The sequence below is a fragment of the Syngnathus floridae genome, chromosome 7 (assembly GCF_059516105.1).
Source record: "Syngnathus floridae isolate MCC-2025c chromosome 7, RoL_Sflo_1.0, whole genome shotgun sequence".
Classification (NCBI taxonomy): domain Eukaryota; kingdom Metazoa; phylum Chordata; class Actinopteri; order Syngnathiformes; family Syngnathidae; genus Syngnathus; species Syngnathus floridae.
Genome location: NC_142419.1, coordinates 13885140 through 13906468, shown reverse-complemented (window position 1 = coordinate 13906468; position 21329 = coordinate 13885140). Strand labels below are relative to the sequence as shown.

At 42.1% G+C, this 21329-nt stretch overlaps 2 protein-coding genes across 6 annotated transcripts in view; one reads left to right on the top strand and one right to left on the bottom strand.

The window, feature by feature from the left end:
* dock10 (dedicator of cytokinesis 10) overlaps positions 1-7970 on the bottom strand; it is a 36456-nt gene extending 28486 nt beyond the window's left edge. Inside the window, exons 1-2 of the mRNA XM_088380735.1 lie at positions 7760-7970; positions 6553-6733 (exon numbers count right to left, since the gene is read on the bottom strand). Of these exons, the coding sequence (XP_088236861.1) occupies positions 6553-6660 (108 nt within the window). The 5' untranslated portion in view covers positions 6661-6733; positions 7760-7970. The remainder of the gene's footprint in view (positions 1-6552; positions 6734-7759) is intronic.
* Positions 7420-21329, top strand: part of LOC148395420 (uncharacterized) — a 52753-nt gene continuing 38843 nt past the window's right edge. For 3 of the 5 annotated variants that reach the window (XR_015859424.1, XM_088380743.1, XM_088380745.1), the window contains exons 1-4: positions 7420-7834; positions 16433-16559; positions 18498-18623; positions 18697-18774. Coding sequence is in view for 3 of the 5 variants with exons in the window: in XM_088380743.1 (XP_088236869.1) it covers positions 18606-18623; positions 18697-18774 (96 nt within the window). In the remaining 2 variants the exon portion in view is untranslated. Of the gene's footprint in view, positions 7835-11082; positions 11545-16432; positions 16560-18497; positions 18624-18696; positions 18775-21329 lie in introns of those variants that run through there. The other 2 variants (XM_088380744.1, XR_015859425.1) reach the window with 2 other exon arrangements.

The following is a 21329-nucleotide window of genomic DNA, read 5'->3' as shown; positions in this document are numbered from 1 at the left end:
TTTAAAATAAAAAAAAAAGGTACAATATTACGAACTGCTAACGTTCAACTAAAGACTGAAGACTTTTCCGCCTGTGTTTTCATTCATCTAACCCTGCCCTTCCTCCTCGTTCATCTCCCAAATTTTCCTCCCCCGCTTCCCTCCCTCTGTTTGTTTCCGCTACAGGTCTACTTCCAGCTCACTTTTACAAAGCACGCTAAAAGTACATAAGATAAATCAGCATTGACGGACAAAGCTAAGGGTTAATCCCGTTTCTCTGAATTCAGCACGCATTTTATGACTTGCTGCGACTCAGCAATTTAGCCAGGTTGCCTTTGAAATGCAAGTCAGCGGACCTCTTTTAGTATCCGACTGAGGCAACTAGAACTAGAATAGAATCGCTTTGAGCTTCAAGACAGAGCCGTCAGCATTCTTCGTGACCGCCAATATTCCAGAAAAATAGATACGAATGTTTTTTTTTCACTTTAAAGCAATACAAAGCCAAAAACAAATATCTTGACAAATGTCGAACGAGACAACCAAACAACCACACAAATAAGAATGACAACACTCCTGATGTCATCCACAGCTCACACGCAAATGCTCACACAAAGATGTTTCAACAGTTCCTGACATCACTCACTAGGCCACATTCCTTGAAGGCACATAACACCTCCAGTAGTAAACAAAATAAAAACAAAATGAAGTTACTCATTTGGTCATTAAACAAATTAAACTAGTAAGTCAAGGTACCACTGTACTGCAATTTCAAATAAAAATGCAATGAATTCAATAAACCCTTGAGATTTAGGTAAATTAAGAAAGGCTAGATGATTAATAACGGTACCTTCACCTTCATTTTCCTCAATAGCTCTATTACATTGGCAACAAGAGATTCGACCCTTCTTCTATCTGTTCCGTGCCAAAGACACAGACAAAATGCTTTTATCAGTGGAGCTCCACCCGGGCTTGGCGCTAGTGTCAAAAGATTAATAATGGCAGCTCATCTCAAATCGCTCTTTTTTTTTTATAGCTTCTGCTATCAGGTCAAAAGGGACAGGTCCGTCCGGACAGGATTATTGTTGAGTGAGTCAGGCTGATCAAAGCCTACATGGATCGGTCAGACAGGCGGCTCTTGGAGGGTGTAAAATGGATTAATGGTTCTGTTCTAACAGCTCCAGATTTTGGCTTAAGCTTGGAGAAGTTATTGCATCCCATGCTCGCTTTCTTGTCATTGATTTGAAGAAGCGGAAGAGGACTGGATAGTTCCCTTGAGGAGAAAATTGAGGGAGTCGACAAAAGATGGTGCATTGCTTCGGAGCAACTTGGCAGAAAAATTCAGAAACCAATCAATAGTCACACATTTTACAGTCTGCTGATAACCCCTGGTCTAGTGGATATAAAAAGTCTACACACCCTTGTTCAAATGCAAATTCAAACTCTGTGTTCAAAATTAAATTAAATTAAAGACTGAAAACAAAATCAATTAACTATGATGGAAAAGCTTCAAAATTATTTATCCTAGTCAGTTCGAGTCGGCAGATAAAAGCTTGTCAGTAAAGCGTGTTTGAATGGATGCTCAAGGGCGAGGGCACTGGGGCAAAAGAAGGCGCGGAGGGGGCAGACGGTAATGGCGGTGGCATATTCAGGCCTCCTACTCTGGAATGTAGAGTGAAGCAGAGACACAACACTTCAATTCACGCACAAGAGTCAGTGGACTATTCTTAGTACCTCCCCCCCTTATCCACCCCGAGGCCTATGAAGACGTTAGATAGCCAAGTGCACGGTGGCATCGTTGAAGGTTGAGGCTGGTCTGGGAGGCTTCAGATACAGTCAAAGTTCTGAAGAGAGGAATTGCTGACACCACTGTGACCTGATTTTCTTCTCTTAATCTGTCATCAGATGAAAATCCAGAAGGTTTAATATTTGTGATCACATTCAACCATGTTATGCTTACAGTCACTCTGCAGCATCATTCCAAACAGTGGCCTGATTCATCTAGACACAGCACAGACTTTCTTTTTGTTTCCTCTAGCTCTTCTCTTTGCTTTTATTTCTCTGTCCTCTCTCTCTCTCTGAATGAGTCATTGAGAAGAAGATACACACCAAGTCCTGGCCGTGCACGGTCCCACTGTTATCAAGCGGCCCAGTCTGCATTTGGAGTCATAACAAAGGGTCAAAGAAGTATTCATCTTGTTTAATCCCGTTTCCTTTCTAGCTTGTCTGCGAATGCGGGTGATGAAACAAGGCGTTAACATCTCATAAATAAAAAAAGTTGAAGATGAGGCCATCCAGACTGAACCAAAAAGGTTTCGCAAAAAGAAATAGATATGCACTCGTCTTTTCGCGGGTGTGAACGAGAACGCCGCCGATGCTAACTTACACAACGTGTACCTAATGAAGTGTCCTTGTACATTTAGCTAATGGGGGCAATAGCAATGGCGCGTGTTCCCGAGAGACAATAAATCACATTGTTTGTGCCCGTACGAGTACGCACTTGAGCTTACAAAGAGGACGGCAGCTGCCAGGCGATGCTTCAATGTGACCCCCCTGTCGCGTTTACAACGTTGCGTCGATGTGGACGCCAGAGGCCGAGACCACCTTCGCAACAGAATTTCTTTGCTTTCGAGCTACAGGCACAAATGAAATTACTAATATGAGCATTATTAAAGGGAAAGTAGTGTAATGACCAATTTCACTCTGGGTTTCCATTTTTTATGGCCTTAATAACGGATCTGAGCTCGATCCTTGTCTCATTAAAGCAGCAACATATAAATTACAAGATACAGTTTCACAAAACAACAGTTAAAAAAAACAAAACTACATCTTGTGGGCCGGATAAAGGAGACGAGATATACAAAGAGTGATGATAGCAGCGCTTCCTGTTAGAATTCCATCTTAATTGACCTTCCTCTGTTGCCGTGGTAACAGCAGCACAGCTAACGGGTAGCTTGGCTGCTAATATAAGCAGTTTCTCTTCTCAGCGGGCAATTGATTTTCAGCATAGTACTCAGTCTTATTCTGTTTTTTTTATTTTTTAGACACACCGCTATGTGCTCCGTGTATAACTTGGCAGGTCACAAGTCAAGCACGATGCACCCCCGGGCAAATCGACATGTCGTGAAGAGAGAGCGCACTCAAGCTGACAGCAAAGACCCCGGACGAATATCTACCCATGATGCCCCCCCATTGCTCAAACCCTGTCTGACACACATTATAGCTCCAGACAGAGACAGACATGCCCGGTAGAATTATTTCACTCCGAGAGCCGCCCGACGATTACAGGGAGAGACTATTACAAGAGGAAAAACACCCCAAGCTCAAGTTAAAAAAAAAAAAAAAAACAGCATAAGGAATGCCAAAGAAGTCCATTCGGAGGATCAGAGAGCAGATGCTTGATAAATTGCACGTCTTTCTTTCTGGCAGCAAGTAAGACAACAGACTGGGCAAAGCTTGAGAAAGAGTCGGGAGGGAAAAAAAAATAAACACACATGTTGGGCAGATGTGACCTTTCTCTTAGGCTTCAGGTTGTTGATAAAAATCTGAAAATATGGGAAAGAAAAGTTGTGTGATCTTTCGGGGTGACGTTCACCTTTTCACACAAATGGCTTTTCTACCTTCCAGGAAGAGGGCAACAGATTTATTGGGTTTATTATGATTGAAAAATGGAAATATTTGAAGTGGTCATCTTGATATGTGTGTTTGGGTGGAAAACCGCATAGTTGTTGCTTCATCATTTTGGCGACTGTGGCCAGAAAGCTACAACAATAAGTGATTATGTAATATTGTGGGAATGCTGAGAAAAAAGCCCAATGTTTTTGAGTGTTTAATAAAAAATGAAACTTGTTCCTCATGTTGTTGATATTCTCCCGTGTGCTGTTTTGGTGTTTGTTTTTTTGGACTTAGAGAGTGAAACCTCAAATCCATTAGGGCTGTCTTTTTCCATCGATTAATTGAATCAAATATTTTGCATGCAAGTATTCAACAAAAGAAATGTTCCTCCATTTACTGTTTACTAACCAATTAGTATTGTTTATCTTGTATAGTTTAGTGTTTGAAACAAAACAAATGTCATGTAAGACAGATTCATGTACTCACCAACCGAAGTAAAAGCAGATGTTTGCTAATGTCGCAACACAGTGATGAGCAGTGTATTTTCATGAAAGACTTCGAAAATAAATGAGGCTGACACGAGACGATTTAGCCAATTTGAAATTGAAAAATGTCAAAAAAATAAATAAAAAAATCACTGTTATCAAAATAGTACCTGTTGATTATTTAAATAATCGATTAGTTGTCGATTAATCTCAACAGCTCTAATCCTGACCTCTCCTGTTTCTTTTTAGATTTTTTTTTTCCCTCACGGAACAGATCGTACTTGCCTGCAAGGTTGGTCTTTCCACATTACCATGGCAACTTTGCTACATCCATCCAATAACAAAGGCTCAATAATCGTAGCCGCCTAAATGGATACGAGCTTATAGAACGCTTGTTGCTGGTTAGTGTGGCTGGCATCCAACTACACAATATGTCATGTAGTGGCTCCCCAGTAGACCACACTGGCCACAAGGATGCCACGTGTAGATATTACCTGTTGTTTTCTGGAAAGAGCCGCAATAAAAAAAAAGGCGGCAGAGGGTGACAAAAATTATTCTAATCCAGTTTATCAGCTCTCAAATGAGAAACTGATTTCCATTTTGGCATTACAACAGTACAGAAAGCTCATAAAACGAGTGAATGAGCAGAAATGAAAGGGAAAGTGAGAGAAAGGTTGGTCAATGAGAGGCTCACGCTTCAATGAACGTTACGCCAAAGGGCCCGATTCTGCTGACCTGGTTTCTTTCACCAACAACAACAAAAAAAAAAAGGGCCATGCATTAACGCACTGACAAAAACATCCATGCGCCTAAAACGCCGGTGGACATTTTACACGCCCGCTTAGCTTGCGCTGAGCGCTTGCGTCATACCAGCACATTTAGACACACGTTTAACCCGAAGTCCCCAAGCTACAGCTCGGAATCCGGGATGCCTTCAAGTTCCAGGATTTTGCATCCGCTGCACTGCTGCTTTTGTTTCATGGAAAAGCGAGCGACTGCCTACTTGCCTCTACATGCGAAAGCAGAACCCGGCGTTTGGTATAAACACATTTTGGGAATGTGACTTAACCCTATTCAACAAAACAATGCAGCTCTGCCTACCTTGCTCAAGTCACTCTTGCTAACAACTGGCACTGATTCTTTCGCTCTGGAACTTTGGCAGAGAATTGGTCAAGGGGGTGATGGTAATTATGCAAATTTTTCACGTTGTTACATAACAAGGGGAAGGGGGGTGTAAGTGCCAAACAGATTGTTCACGTAAACACTGTCAGGAATAAGCAGATAAAAACATTTGTCTGTTTGCTTAATTCCACACGTAATGGGTACGCAGGCACTCTGGAGACCTAACAATTTGTATACAAATAATTAAAAGTCCATTTTACACAAATCCCTTCGAGGAGCTGAGCTTGTTACTTGTATCGCATGTAAATCCTTATTATGTACATCCGATAAGCACAATTGAAAATTGCTTGATCGGCATTAAATTCAAATTAAATACTAAATTTATATTATTTTTACAAAAATGATATTTTTACTATATTGAATTCACATTCAATTCATTGTCTACTGGGCAGCGCCCAAAACTGAAAACACTCTGCAATTTCCACAATAAAATAAAAAAAAAATGGAATGTCCACTGTTCTTGTATTGCAATCAATTGTGCACTCCGCTGAGCTGTGTCCTACTGACACACTAACAGTACAGTGAGGAGAATGAAAAGCGGAGGAGAGTGAAGAGGTGTGACCTTTCTTTCTGCAAATCTCCAGCACAGATATACTCGTGTCTCGGAAAAAAAAAAAAAAAAAGCTCTGAAGATTTTATCCTCCACTCAAATAAAAAACAAATTGCTTTGTATACTATATTGTTTGGCTGCCTTTTTTTTTCCATTTCCCTCACCCCTCCTCCCATTTATATGTCATGAGAGTCTCCTTTCTATGATGCGTGACACACCCACTGGAGCCTACCTTCCTCCTAATATAGTCACATAATAGGACAAAAATTGCTTATAAATACAGTCTATTGGTTGCTCTCGTTTTCCCGCCCGGCTCCCTTCCTCCATTTTCCAGATGCAGCCCACTAACCTAGAGCCAAGCCACTATTTATTTCATTCATCCAGAAGCATTGGAAACACATCACATTTCAAGCCATTGTGCAGGTTTATGAAGAACTAAAAGAAAGCAAGTGAGACATATTAAGCATTTAAAAACAGTGGATGCCACCACCCGCCCCCCGTGGGATCAATAAAAAACGAAGCATTGCTGCACTGATGCCTGCACTGCATAGAAAGATGCAAGATGAATGTCAATGGCAGATCCTGCACAGCTGGAAGAGGGCAGTGGTCTGCAGAGGATGGGTACTCATGACGTCCCCTCTACTTAAGAGGTTCGGCTAGCGCAGTGAGCCCACAAGTGGTAATGCAATTTTAATTAATTTTTTTTTTTTTTAGTGACAATTCACACCGACTCGTTTTACTCACCGCTACTGCAGAGTGTCTGACAGCGTTGCAGGCTGTCTGGCGTATCTCCGCTGCGCTCCCGGGCTTCAGCAGGTTCTTGGTGAATCTCCGGGTCGATTCGGACGCCATGTCGTCATCCGAGCGGCCGCGGCGGTCCGTGCAATCCGGTGTAACGTGCCGCAGTCAGACCTGCTCCTCTTCGCTGCCAACATGAGCAGACAGAGTCCTCTGTTTACGCACACACCGTAGTATACACGCTGGGAAGCCAGCTAGAAATCATCAAATTATAACTTCCTGTTTTTAGTTTCAAAATAAAAGACATCCCAACAGTGTCGTTGGAACATCCACGCCAGTAACTCTTACTTTGAAGGTCTTACAGGATACCAACTTTATACTTATTTTGTAACTTACCGCAAAACGAATAGATAATTTTTACTATCGCTTTCTTGCAATTGAAGGGCATTTATATTCAAAATTCCCACCGGTGTATTGTTGAATCAGTATCAATGTTGACGCATTAAATGCTTAAAAGATAAAACGATATTTCATTTGAGTGCATTATGGAGTCCCTATTATCAAAAATGATACAAAACAGAAATGTCAATTAATCAGGAGTCCGGTCACGATCAAAAAGACAGCAATTAAACCACGAGTTCACAGCGACACTCGGTGGCAGCAAATGGTTAAATAATTTGCAACATCTTGTAAAAATATATAATAAAAAAAACATTAAAAAGACTGAAAAGCATGTAGAGTAGTATAAAGTGGCTATACATTGGGAATTTTTTTAATATTCGCGTTTGTCGTTGCCTATGATATTCTGCAAAAGAAGTGTTGTTCTGACCCCTGGTGTATAATAGCAGCATTGCAACACACCGACGTCACGTGATCGCCTCTTCAGTTAATTTACCACCTGTCGACATTTTATAAGCAAATGCAAATGTAATTTAACGTGGTAATTTGTCACACTTTGCGTGTAATCCTGTTGAAAAACATTTTTTGAAGACTGTCGGCAAGTATTTTTTTAATTCATCAATACCAATTTGCTATAAAATAGTAGAAGAATGTCAGCAGCTTGGACGACGGATGCTAGTTTGAAACAAGAAAAATATATCGAAGATGGAAATGGCAGATTTGTATCGAACAAAACATTTCCAAAGAGAGTCAGTTATAAAAAAACAAATAATGTTTAAAGGTAAAGTTGCTGACGTGAGCGTGGAAAACTTACCAACAAACGCTGCGACTTTGGATTCACATGTGGCTCAAAGGCTCGACGTGGAAAACAACAAAAAGCATCAACAATGTAAGTAAAATTTTTGGTCTACCTTAGTTAAAAATGTTTATAATGCAACTTGCCATGATAATGGCTCAATTACAAGGAATCTAAATATTCTGCCCATTAAGTACGTTTCACGTAGGCCATTAAGGCGCCTTTAGTCAACTAGACTTCCGGTTCTGCTTTTATGTCTTTGTTATACCATATTTGATCTCTAGGTGGCAATATCACACCATGCAATCTATGAAATGTTGGATTTACTGCACAAATTATTCAGGGATATATTGAGACCAATTTTAATAGAATTTTCAACGTGTTCATCTAAAAAAAAGTAGAAAAATCTGGTGGACTATATTTTCAGCAGTTCAATAAAAAAACAAAGTTCCACTCCTTTGTTATACAGATTCACTACACATAAACTAAAATATTGAATAACTTAAAAATTGTTTTGACAATTGTATATTACAATAAATTTAGACATCTGTCACATCTGTCCTCTACTATTAAAAGTGGCAAACGGAATTCAAATAGAATTTCTATACATGCTGAATATTTTTCGGAAGACTTGAGAAGAATGTAAGAACAAGTGGTGGGAATACAAGGTTTTTTTTTTTCTGTCATGCTGGACAAAGACTCAAGATGAAGGGAGATATGCGCTCCTAGTATATAAAAAGTAGGCACTGAGGAAATAAATCCATAAAACATATGGAGAGCAACAGCTTTGAACATATTTTGCCTCCAACTGTGGAGGACAAGTGAAAGTCGTGTGAAAAGTCCGGCCTTTGTTCCAAAGTGTCTTGTCAAGAAAGCTACATTTATTTTCATGCTGAAAGCAACTTGCAACAAAAACATCCTTAAGAAGCAGCCAAAGAGTCAACATGGACAGTAAATATGTCTTACAGTTGAATTCAAGGTATTTACTATGTATATATAGGTATAAAAACCTTTGGCAACTGTTTGCAACCTTTTAAGAACTCTGGTGATATGCTAACTTTCGCTATATGTGCAAATGGCACAGTAAGAGCACATAATGTCCCCTAAACGTAATAACAAACATTACCCATTTCTGATAGAATAGAATAGAATAGATCTTTATTGTTATTGTCACACATGTACAACTAATTTGATGACCTTACGTGAAGTCAGGCATGATGAGCTCCGACGTTTGTATGACAACTCCACTTTGGAGGTCTTCTTCTTCATGGCCAATTCATGAATCCATTACACTTGGTAAAATGCACATCTTCATATGCTTAGCTAACAATCTGATATGTAACGCTACCATTGTGTTGTCAAACAATTGCTTTTGAGTCTCTCGGTGTCATCTGCTTTACACGGGAGCTTTAACAAAGTCACTTTCAATCCCAGATACAAGAATCACTGTTTGTTCTCGAGTTTTATTCGCAGCTCTCTTTTGTGTTTTTTAGCAAATGAATAGTTGTACATCCTCTCAACGCCCGTTTCTCATTTGTGTGGCGTGCGTGTGTGTATTAGAGACGAGTGTCTGGCGCCTGAGGTGAAATCAGTCAGATAAAAGGCGGCGATGAGGTGTGCATCGACGGCATCCTGACAGCTGTAGATTAAATTAAAAAACTTCTGACAAATCAAACAGATTTCTCTCTGGTGCGTTCCCTCGGCCTCTCTCCGTCTCCATCTGTCTCTCTCTCTCTCTCTCCTCACCCCTTGAGCCCTCATCAGGCAAGGCGGGGTGCGCAACTTGAAACAAAATGGATTTCATCTTAAGTGCTCGGGCAGGCTTTGAAACCTTAACAGCTGCTAGGCCCGCGCGGCGCACGCTTTTGTTTTTTGGGCTCGCCGCCGTGCCTTTATTTCACATACTTCAACAAACTTGAGCCATATTGTGAGGGATGAAGGTGGAACATCAGCGCTTCAAACGCTGACAGTAATTGAGAGATGAAACGGGCACATTTGCCAGGTTCTAAGAGGCCCGCGCCGATCACCAAACATCAAAACCGGACCCGTTCTGGGAATAGCGCCGAGTGGCACTCTGCATCCAGTTCAGTTGTACTAAGTTAGCGCTTTCTGATGCGTTTTTGGAAGTTGAACTCACTCCAAAAACATCTCACGTAAAATTAGCCACTCAGATTCACAGTCAAGAATACAACAAAATAATTATTTATCTGTCGTTACCAATAAACTCGCATCAGCACATATCTCAGTGAAGTTTTTTTTTTTTAATTACAAAGGGAAGAAATTAAAATGGACTCAAAGTGGGTCAATGTTTGAGCGCCCGGCCGGACCATACATTCTGAGAACCACCCAGCAAATCTCGGCCTTTTCTGACATCTGCTTTTTCTCATCCATGCAAATGAGTACAAATCCAGAAAGACCTCCTCTTGAGTTTTAAAAGGCATAATTACTAAATTTGCTTTTCTGGATAAAAATTCAAAAATAAAGACAAAAACTACCCAACAGAACATCTTGAGAATTCCATCACTAGAGAGCAGTAGTGGGCAGCAGGTTGAAGGGAAGCTTTGTAAGCAGGGCGGCTTCAGCAGATGGTCAAACAGACTGAGCAGGGGCTTGGCTTCGTGTGTGAGTGTGTGTTTGTGTGTGCGTGTGTGTAAAAAGCGTGGGGCCTTCTCACCCGACTCCTCAAACCAAGCGAATTAATAGTCTCATTTGCCAAGGTAAACACTCTAATCAGTGAGTTTCCTCTCATTAAAAGTTAATTAGTTTGACATGAGTTTCCTGCCGAAGAAAGTGTCGGCCACTTACAACTCATTAGAAGCAAAGCAAAATATCACATGAAGAAAAGCCGCCGCCGCTGCGTGCGACGAGACGAAAGCTCCGTTACGAAACGTCTTGTGTGTATTTGGAACAGGTGTTGTCATCCAAAAGTGCAGTTTGTGTATGTCACCACACGGAAAAAAAAATACATTCCTCTTAATCTGCAAGTCACACACTCATGTTTAAAAGCCAAATCTTGCAAATCTAAAAAAAATGAGATTTGATAAATAGATTTTCCGCAATTAACGAGAGTCATAACATGTAGAAACCTGCACAACTTTTCATCATCAGATCAGTTCTGGCGCCACACTTTTAACAATTGAAATTAGAAACACACACACTCGCCCTCTATTCCCACACACTTCTCCATTTCCTCTCAACTTCATCTCTCCGCGGCTTTCTAGCCTCGCGCTGATCTGTCTACTCACATTTCCTTTTCCTAATGAATCACCAAGTTTGACTTTTAGTCCTAATAAGCAACGCTAAGTGTCTGGAATGCGCTGCGTTTGTTTTCCTATAATTAGCCCGACAGGTTCCCCGAGCTTGGGGCGAGATCTCCCGAGCATCAGATGAGGAAACTCCGCCAGTGCTTCCAGGTGGCGCTAAGACGAATGGAGCCGGCCTCGGGTTGAGACGGGGCAGGAAATATAAATTCGTGAAGAACAATGATGGGAAACGTCCTGGAGAAAACACACAAACCAGTGCTGAGAGAAGGATGGAAAGAAGGGAAGACAAAAGATGTTAGATGAGAAGGAAAAAGAACAAACTAGAATCTAAATTCCTCTCAAGTGTCGCAATCAAGCCCACCGAATGCCATTTTGGGGACACTCCCACAGAGCTGCGACATCATCACAGGTGTCCAACTCCCATCAGTGTGAATCTCCGTAAAGTCAACAGCCGAGGCTTCACCTCAGAGCTTTGACCTTTTAAGCCTGTCCCCTCTGTAAAATGCCTCCACGCCAGCCACCCCAGCCCCACCCCTCCCATCAATCTTGGCCAGGTCACCGAGACAGCAAAGCACAAAGCCAATCACATCAGCGCGGCCGCCGTGCCACGCTCGCCCACTGACAAAATGTCACCGGAGAAGGCTGCGCCAGGAGACCTCTGGCCTGCTAAACATCTGCTGACTGGGTGTGTTTGTGTGCGTGTGTGTGTGTGTTGGAGACCTTTTCCATTGGTGTTGTTTATGTTAACACGCCGAATTGTTTGCGCATTTGTTTGTTAAACCCTCATCCTGATCCTAATCAGCTGTTAAACACTCCCATTGTCCAAAGATGGCATTTGAGCAGTAGACACAATACAAATAGAAACTGATCAGATCTGTTGCTAACCAAAACAACAGCACCTAGTGTTTAAATGCTTTCCCAGCTGCACTAATAATAAATGGATTTTCCGCTATGTGGAGTATCCTCCAGTCCGATCGTTTCCGAAGTCTTTCTGCACTTTGCCGCGTGACCACGCAAATTTTTAGTTCCGCCTATTCATCATCGTTTCTTGCCTTTTCATTTCTCCATAGTAGCAGTGGCGGAGCTAAAGTAGGGGCCGCAGGGGCACTGCCCCCCCCAAAAATATGCTTAATAATTAACTACTACTAATAAAAGTATTTTATTATTTTTCTGGGAGTTCCGAAGGGGACTTAGAATGAATCTTTATCACCATTTTTGTAGGAATTGGTTTATTATTTTGCTGACCCCTTGAGATATTCTCGGTAAAATGATTTAATATTACTTGGAAAATATTGGCAGGGAGTCCTATCCTTAATAGTTGTGTTGAAGGATGAGGCAGTTTTGTCGTTTGTTTAAAAAAAAAAACTGCACATGCATGATGGAGCCGGTCCAATTACCGCCTCACCTGGTGCTACGCTATTTGCGTGTGAAGCGGCATGCCAAGACGAAGCTTCAGAGCCCATCTGAGCTTCGCACCCTGCAGCAGCAGTCTGCCTTCTCCTGCCAAACTCACCTGGACCGGCTCACCTGCGCTCGTGACCCAGTGGGTGCGCCGCTGCTCTGCGTGTGTAGAGCTGCTGCCCAAATCAAAGAAAAAACACAACCCAGCACCCCGTTGTAAGGAAGGGGGTCGCAAGGTGCAGGACGTACGCTACAATCACAGTATGGGAGGTACTCAAGCGTGCCAAAAGAGCTTTTGGTGCTTTTTTTATTGACAGGCAGGCTAACATAACAGTAGCTGTAAATCGCTGTTATGAAATCCAACTGAGACTTTTCTGTTGGCATCTCAGTGACTTTAATTTAAAAAAACGTTCTATACCGAATAGCTCGTTAGCATCTTAAGTCAAAAAAACAAACATGTATATTTTTGTATCGTAAAACAAAAGAACTCTCCACTATTGGTTGAGCTGAGCTTGCAAAGCTTAGCGATCAATTCTTGCCGGCAGCTTCCGTGTCATATTGACACCGAAAACATTTGCATTGTTTGATTGTCGGAAGTTCCGTCGTGAGAGGATTAGCCCCGAGGATTATCGCCTGCTTTGTTTGGAAGTCTTTTTTCGGGTTTATATTTGGAGAAATCGATGGAGTCTTTTTAAAAGATTGAATTTTATTAACCAAAATGCAAGGTTATGGGCTTTGCCTGGCACGATGGGAGCTAAGGGATTGTCTGCAGTTGAACAATATCAGCATAACCTCTACTTTAACCTCGCATTTGAGCGCTATTGATTCATTCCCTTTGAAGAGGTCCTTGAAATTGCCGCAATGAGGAGCGATCTGTTGGGGCATCCGAGGCACTGGTCCAAATGAGAATGTCTCCGAGCTGAAGAGAGATAGACGGACCGAGTCTCAAAGGCGGTGAGAAAAGACAGACACAGGCAAAAATAAAAAATTAAAGAAGAGTAAGTATATGAAAAATAAAACAGAAACAATGACTTCCCCGCCGATGGGAAGCGAAACCCTGAGCATGTCTCTGACAGAACTCCGGCCGGATCTGGCTTATTACATTACCGGCCCAAAAAAAAAAAAAAAGGGGGGGAAGGGTAGAAATAATCAAAAATGCATCTGAAATAATGCACTTTTCAGACTCTATCCATCATTGTTTCGGCACCCTCGATCCTTTACGAGAAGTGAGCGAGCGGCAGGGAGGAGGGCGAGACGCTCTCTCCCGCTCCCACATCCAGGGAGGAGAACGGGTAATTAAATTGTCCGGCGCTCCCTAAGAACTCAAATGAATGAAATAGATGAATGCTATTGCATTATGCCACAATCGTGACCCCCGCAGAAAACTAATGGCGGAATAATAGTTTGAGCTGGCGCTTGTATTTCCCTGATGCGGACGATCACTTGAGTGAATAATATGCAACTGCACTTGAAGTCAAACGCTTTTGTCCTCCACCTTGACTATGTAATGTCTCGTCTTTGTGTCTACAGTATGTTTTAATCTGTTGGCGTGCGGCCTTTCAAGCTAACGCTAGTCCAAAATGGCCGACTGTATCGGTGTACAGTAATTTTCTCTTTCTTAGCTATTTTCTGCAATTCTGCACAGCGCTGCCCAAAGACGTTTTGGTTTTCCTTTGTAGTGTGTTGACGGCAAAGAGATAGGAAAATTGTCCTGAAATACAGAGCAAAAAGAGTTGTAAATAAAAGATCAAACCGCAACTGTGAATAGAACCAACGGCCAGGTAGTCAGAGCAATAACTCACCATGCTTCACCACTTGTTAGCTTGACGAGTGCGGCGGGGTTAGCGTTAGGTGAACCGGGAGATTTTTAGTTTGTGTCGTACCTGAGGAGAAAAGAAAACAACTTTATTTACTGTAATTACGTGATCACGATATGCAACGTTTTATATTTTGTAACGATGCGCTTGTAGCTTGCCGATACTTTACATCCATAGTTTGTACTTTCTTTGTAGCCTAAAAATGTATAGTATTAAATGATAAGTAAATATATTCAAAATATGTTTGAAAAGTTTTAATTTAACTCGGTGGTGCCATAGGGAGGATACACAACAATTGTGTATGTACTATATTGAAAAAAGCATGGTCGAGAAATGTACACACAACTACACAACTAGTGCCTGCCAACCTAATGTCCAAACTTTCCATTACCGTTGAGGAGAACTTTGGCACTGCCAATATGGCGGCCATTGATGTGAGTTTTCTTGTCATGACCATTTTATATTAGAACTTAAATGCCCTTGTGCTCTTGGCAGGTAAATATGTGGCAGTATTGTCAGAAAACATCAAAAGTAGTTGAAATTGAGTGAAACAAGTCAAGAAATATTTGTGTTGGATGTTTTTGAACAGCATTTTCGTCACAAAACTGCAGCATTATCAAGTTTACTTGGAATAAGCGAGTATTTTAATTTAAATGTTCTCACTGATATTGTATTCTAGCTCATTCTAAGTCATTTTTATCTTTGGAGTTTTGTCAATATAATTGTTTGTCCTTTCCGCGTGGTTGCTGGCCAGTAGATGGCAGCACTTAGCTACGTATTGGCTTCCGCTCAATTTCTTCATTGATATGCTTGGTCCAACGGTGCATTGAGATGTTTAGTGGCTGATGTTACACAGTGGAGGTCACTAGGATGATCGGGGGCCAGGTTACCCACTGCTACTTCCTACTTGCAAAATTTATGCTGCACCAATTCCAATGCAACGAATCCGATCAACCAAATCACTTGTGACACATCCCTCGACTGTGATGCTAAATATAACTAAACAAATAGCTGTCTGGGGAAATGAGCGTTTCCGAATACCTAAGCTGGGCCGATTCATAGTCTTGCCTTTTAGCACGACTAGTGCAACTTTGAAATAGCCTTGAAGTAAAAGTTGTTTTCCCCTATTATTAGACATAGACAGCGCTGGTTTATTTCTGTTTGTATATGCTGGAGGGGATGGTAGCGCTGCTCCTCTCGGCCCTGTTATTTGATTTCCTCTTTTACAAAGGCCACAGTCAGAGCTCATGTCAAAAGAATGCCTGCACTAACAAAACAAGCTTGACTGATAAATACCCCGTTTTCACTGTGCGTGCGTCTGTTTGTGTGTTTTCAACGTGTGTCGCTCGAGGGCGACGCTGCGAGTGCGCTTCTGAGCCAAACAGCCTTCCATGCAAAAGCCGAGTAGCTTGGAGACTCCATGCAACTTAATAACGATGTCTAATGATACCTATCAGTGATGGCATACACACTCGCACAGCGAGGCTCGAACACGCACACACTCCTTCAGACCCCTTTAGGCGTAACACCACCTTGCCGACTGTTGAATTACAGAGCAGCGATAATCAGGTCAGCCTGCAGGTCCTTCGGGATTGGAGGTGTTCATAAACATTCCTGCTGCTCTTTTGTGTTACTTCCTGCGGTAAAACGGCGAGGCGCTCCCGTCGAGCTGACACAGGCTAGCTGGTGCGTCGGCTCGCCCGTGGGTGCACCATCTTCATCAACATCATCATCTCCGTGTGGAGATCCTTCTCCGGGATATTAAAACACACTCAGGCTTCATGTAGACATATCATCAGAATATTAATCGTCAAATTAGCATAAAGAACCCTCCTAGTCATCTGCATCTGATTTGACATTTGGCATTGAAATCAGTCCAGCGAGTTAAAATAATAATCTAGCGGCGTTAGACATTGCTTTTAAAGACAGAACAAATGAGTGTGTGTGTTGTGTGTGTGTGTAGGCTACTTGAGGTTGTTGCACCGTGCCAACTACCTCCTCCATCTATGAACCTTCTACAAACAAAGACCAAAAGAACACAAAGGCGTGGGTTCAGTGCATGTCTTCCCCCCCCCCCCCCCCCCTCTCAAAGATGTCAGGCTCTGCTTTTCAAAGATTTGACTCTTGCTCGGCAGTCAAACAAAACAAAACCCCCAAAAAACAAAACCTGAATCTTTTGGTAAATTGATTAGGCTCTCCAAACTTTTCAGGTTTTTGATGCAACTGGATGGGAAGAGTTGAACACTGAAGTTCAAAAAGCTGAAGACTCTTTGATTCCCGTTCAGTGACCCGCGGCCTTGTTGACGTATCCCGCTGAGATTTCATCTGAATAAGAAGGTAGATACTTGCGTGACAGACGGGTCCATGTTCTTTATCAGGAATGTCATTTTTTTTTTAGGAGCATGTTGTTAAATGTAGCTCCAGCTTGTTATCTGGCACGATACATATCCTCCAACTCTCACTCGGGTTTTATGTCACAACCATAAACCCGTCACAGTCGTTCTTGCTTGGGGTACCGCTCAGGGGCGAACGTTAAAGTTTTATTTGTTTTAAATATTGTTCTAAAGGAATTAACATTTTGAACTTTTTTGATGCAACTCTTGATTAAAATACCAACAAAGCTCCAAACTACAACACTCCCTACTTGCTCTCCTCTTTTGTTCCAGCTCAATCTAATTTCCTCTTTCTTTTATGCCCATCCTGTGACACCGACCCCCCCCCCCCCCCTCCCTTCATTTCATTCCCGGTGTTGACTTGTCATTCCCAACAACGGGCAATAAGATCTAAATACTGTCCAGACCTTGAAAGCGGCTCCGCCATTCATCTCAGCCCTCCTCAATGTCAACATGTCTCCAGCGGTGCAATGTAAACAGCTCAGCCGCAGCATAGCGAGCACAGAGTGCCTGATTGCCCCACAACAGTCCCCAATCAAATGGAAATATGAAATAAATCACAAGTGACTAGCGTAGCTTTGGGGGCTTTGCTGGTGTGGCTAAAAAACGAGGTTAAATGCATACAAATAAACAAATGTAGCGTTGTCACGCAAGAGTCTTCAGCAATGATTTTCGACCAAAACTGTTACGAGACATCGATTAATAATTTAAGATAACGACCAATCACTAGTTCACCTATTTTTTAAATTTGTTCACATGCCGTTTGCAAGCTAAGCCCTTCGACACTATTAGCAAAAAACATTTTTTATTTTGCACATTCTATATACTGTACGATAAATTAATCACACGATTAATCGGTACTTCATCGATTATGGCTTGGACTTTAATAATGGCGACAGGTAAACGAATTCATTATTTAAGAGCGACTGAAACTCAACCAGCATCAAGGAAAACATTATGTTCAATTGTAGAAGTTCTACTGTAATCGTAAAATCGAACATTATTGAAAATGTAAAGTAAAATGTTTCACAAGAATATTTCAGGGATACTTCCTGCTGTGTGTGACATTATTACCATTCCAAGTTTCAATGTCAAATCAGCAGGACCAGGGCCTAAAGCTGGCTTGTGTGGTACTCGGGCAGCGGCTGCGGTGTGAACATGCCGCTTCAAGTGTGATGGCCGTCTAATAGCGTGTCATTAAACTGTTATGGTTACGCAGCTGAGCGGAGCAGAACCGAGGGTGCTTAACCTTGGACGAGGCGAAGCTCTCAAAGCAACTATTCACAGCGCAAGTCCGTCTGTCTCATTACAACGCTCCGTCTGATTTGTGTATTCGACGTTACGGTTCAAATAAGCACAGATTGCTTGTGACACTTTCCAAGTATTTGATCAAAATGAAATATGTGAAGGCTTGGTTGGTAGCTAGCTAGTTAGCTGGGTTGATAGTTCATGCAAAGCGGGGCTCTTGTCTGTCTGAATTCTAACCGGCTCTCTGATCTCTGCTTTTCCCTGACTTGCTTTTCTCCGCTAACAAGCCCTTTCATTTCCTGTTTGGGAAATCTGTTCTTTGTAACCGCACACACACATAATCGGAGTGGGAAAGTGGCCGAGGAAGTAAAATTGAGGAACGTTTCCAGGACTTGATTTGTGTTTTCATTCCGTTTCACTGTGTGTGGCTTTCAGTGGTGATGACTGCTTGCTGTGCGTTGTGAAGCAATTGAAGCTTGTGATTTAGTGACGCTCAACGATAGCAAGAGAGAAATGTCCAATATCGTTTGATGTGATAAAACCATTCAGGTTTTTATTCCTGTGTGTATAAATGTCTTGATTTGTTCTGATGCAATTAAATAATTAAGCTCCCTCTTGCTCTTCTTGTTTACAGTATGACGGTTGACGATCTTTAAACGGTGCGTTGGCTGGAGTGGAAGCCAAGAACACGCAGAAGAACATCTCAGTTTGGTCAAGAAGACCAGATTAATGATAAAAATGAATGACGTGCCGGGCGATGGTAAGAGGCAGCGGTAAGTCAGCGCTGGAGAGCGCCATTCAGTTTGACCCTCACTGATCTCTGCTGTCTATAGCACTCAGAGCCCAAGAAAGCGGATTCGCTTTCAAAAAAAAAACGCATCACTTGTCAAAAGGAGCTGTCAGACGCTAAGGTAGGAAGGCACTTCAATTACTGCAAAGAATGTAAGCGCTTAGCCTGGATGTGACGTTTCTGTTGATCTGGCATTTTTACTCAGAGGAAGAGACAAGAAAGAAAAAATAAGCAAAAACAAGGAGATAAAAAAAGCTTTTTTTTTTTACTTATGTCTTCCAATTAGAAAAAATAAAACACCAGCCAATGTATTAAATTTTTGCATGTTACTTAAGATAACATAAAGCAAATCCATGTTAGCGATAATTCTTTTATACTTACAAATTCTGTGGAGCTCAGCATAAAACAAATCATTATATGCTAAATATATGCATGTTGATTTTTTTTTTTTGGACTGCAGTCACAGTATTTTTTATTGCTATGGCTTGTATATAATTTAAAGAAGTCGCTTGAAAGACGAATATTAAAAAAAAACGCACATCGCAAAATATTTATTTTATTTTTATTTATTTGATGAACACGTGCTAAGCGATTATTCGTAGCCATTCTGGTGTTGCCTTTTAATTCTCGACGGGATAAACCTGCAAATGTAATCACTGTGTGTTGGATAGAAACAAATCATCGGGGAGAAAAAGATGGTCTGTTTTAGAAAATCAGTAAGGAATACGTGATTTGTAGCAATTTGCAAATCCGCTCCAATTCCCCCGCTGTTCATTAGTCAATTATGCGCAAGCATCATCCCAAAAGGCGAGCCGAGCCTCTTCATCTCAACCCTTCGTTTTTTTCTTTTTACCTTCTTTCATCTTCCCGCCTTCCCGTCGTTCCCCATTTATATTTTCTTACTTCATCTGCACTTTTCTTTCTGCCTCTCCCCTCACCTCCCCCCCGTTCTCTCTCCCCTCCTCCCAGGAGTTCCCACGTTGAAAGCACGACAGCGGAATTTGTTTTGCCGCCTCTCATCCGATTAGTGTTGATTTTTCCTCTGCCAAGCTGTAGTTCGGTGGAGTGGATGAACTTCTCGAGCTGTTCATCACAAGGGCTGCTCTCCTCAGTGGCCCTGCGGTTTGTTACCTGCCATTTACTATGAAATTAAAATCAATGGACGCCTAAATGCGATTACGGCTCGCCATTATTGAAAGGCGGATACGGAAGGTCAATCCCAGCGGTGCGCTGTTTCAACAATACAAATGTTTTTTTTTTTTTTAGTTCCCACTTCTATTTTTCCAATCCTTTGAAACGACAAAAAATCACATCCAGTTATTTAGCGAGCTGCCACTCAATAAACGGCGCAAGTTAACCCGAAGCCTCAGCACTTGGCTTGAGTTGCGCGCCAACGATGACACACTGGCCTGTCTGAGCAGTAATGACTGTGATTTGTGCTCTATTATTAGAGCCGGGGGCCCCTGAGAGCTGCCCTCCGAGACCCCTCGTTCTCTCCTGCTGGTTCTGGATGAGGCTGCTAATGTAGTGAATCACCAGGCGCGGGATAACATGCTGATAAGCGGCAAAATGATTGTGCGTCTGTGTCTGCGTGTGTGTTCATTCCCTCTGTACTTCCAAAGTCAAACATCAGATTACAAGATAGCCATTTGAATCATTTCTGCAATTACAGCCTCTCATAAAACACCCTCTCGATGAAAATGGACAAATAGCGGCAGGCTAGCTCACAAAATCGGTTGAGACAGAAATAATAACACACCTGAAAAGAGCACAAGAGAAGTTATGAGGTGCGAGGAGGAAAAGTGTACGCTATCTCGCCAGGCGGGTTCAGAGCTGTCTGGCAATGTCACCGTGTCATCGCCATGGGAACACAGAGCCCGCAGACTCCTTTTGGACTAATAGGCAGTTGTCAAGGCAATGATAAGATAAATGCTGCGTTTGATGGAAACATAGAGCGATGGGTACCGAGAAGCCTAAATAATCAGCGGAGAGCTCGGAGGGGAGAACAAGAGGTGTCGTGGGGGGAGTTGGGAGAAGGAACGCAAGATGGGCTCCCTGAGGGTGTCAAATCTTTTTCCTGCCTTCTCTTTGTGGGCCTTTTTCCTTCCTTTCTTCTTGATTTCTCCTTTGTGACACTTGACTGTAGGAACACGAACATCGGCGTCCATGTTTGTGCTCCGAGTCACTTCCACACATGTGTGTGTGGGGGGGCTGTGTGCTTATCTAATGTCAAGGATTGAATTCGGTTAGCCCCAGTGGGATTGGGTTAGGGGATGTCAGAAAGATAGATGGGCATCATGCTGCGACACTACAGCACCCCTACGCTGCTCCAATGGTTTGGCTCCAAGGTTAGCATAGTATATGCATGCGGCTAAAGTACAGAAATATTTAATTTGATGAAACTTTGTTTTACAAACGAAGGCTAAATTGTAGATGTATGCACAGGTAGGATTTTTTTTAAGGGGGCAATATTTCTTAGGGTGTCTGCAAAACACTTTTTTTTTCTTTTTTTTTTAAAAACACCCAAAAATCCTCAGAAAACACTTTATATTCCCTTTTGGGGATGGTTGGAAATGGGCAAAAAAACTCATAAAAATAGTCTAACTGGTCTGGAAATTGGGGGGGTCCAAGCATATTTCGAGGGGGGACAGTGTCCCCGCAGCCCCCCCTCTAGCG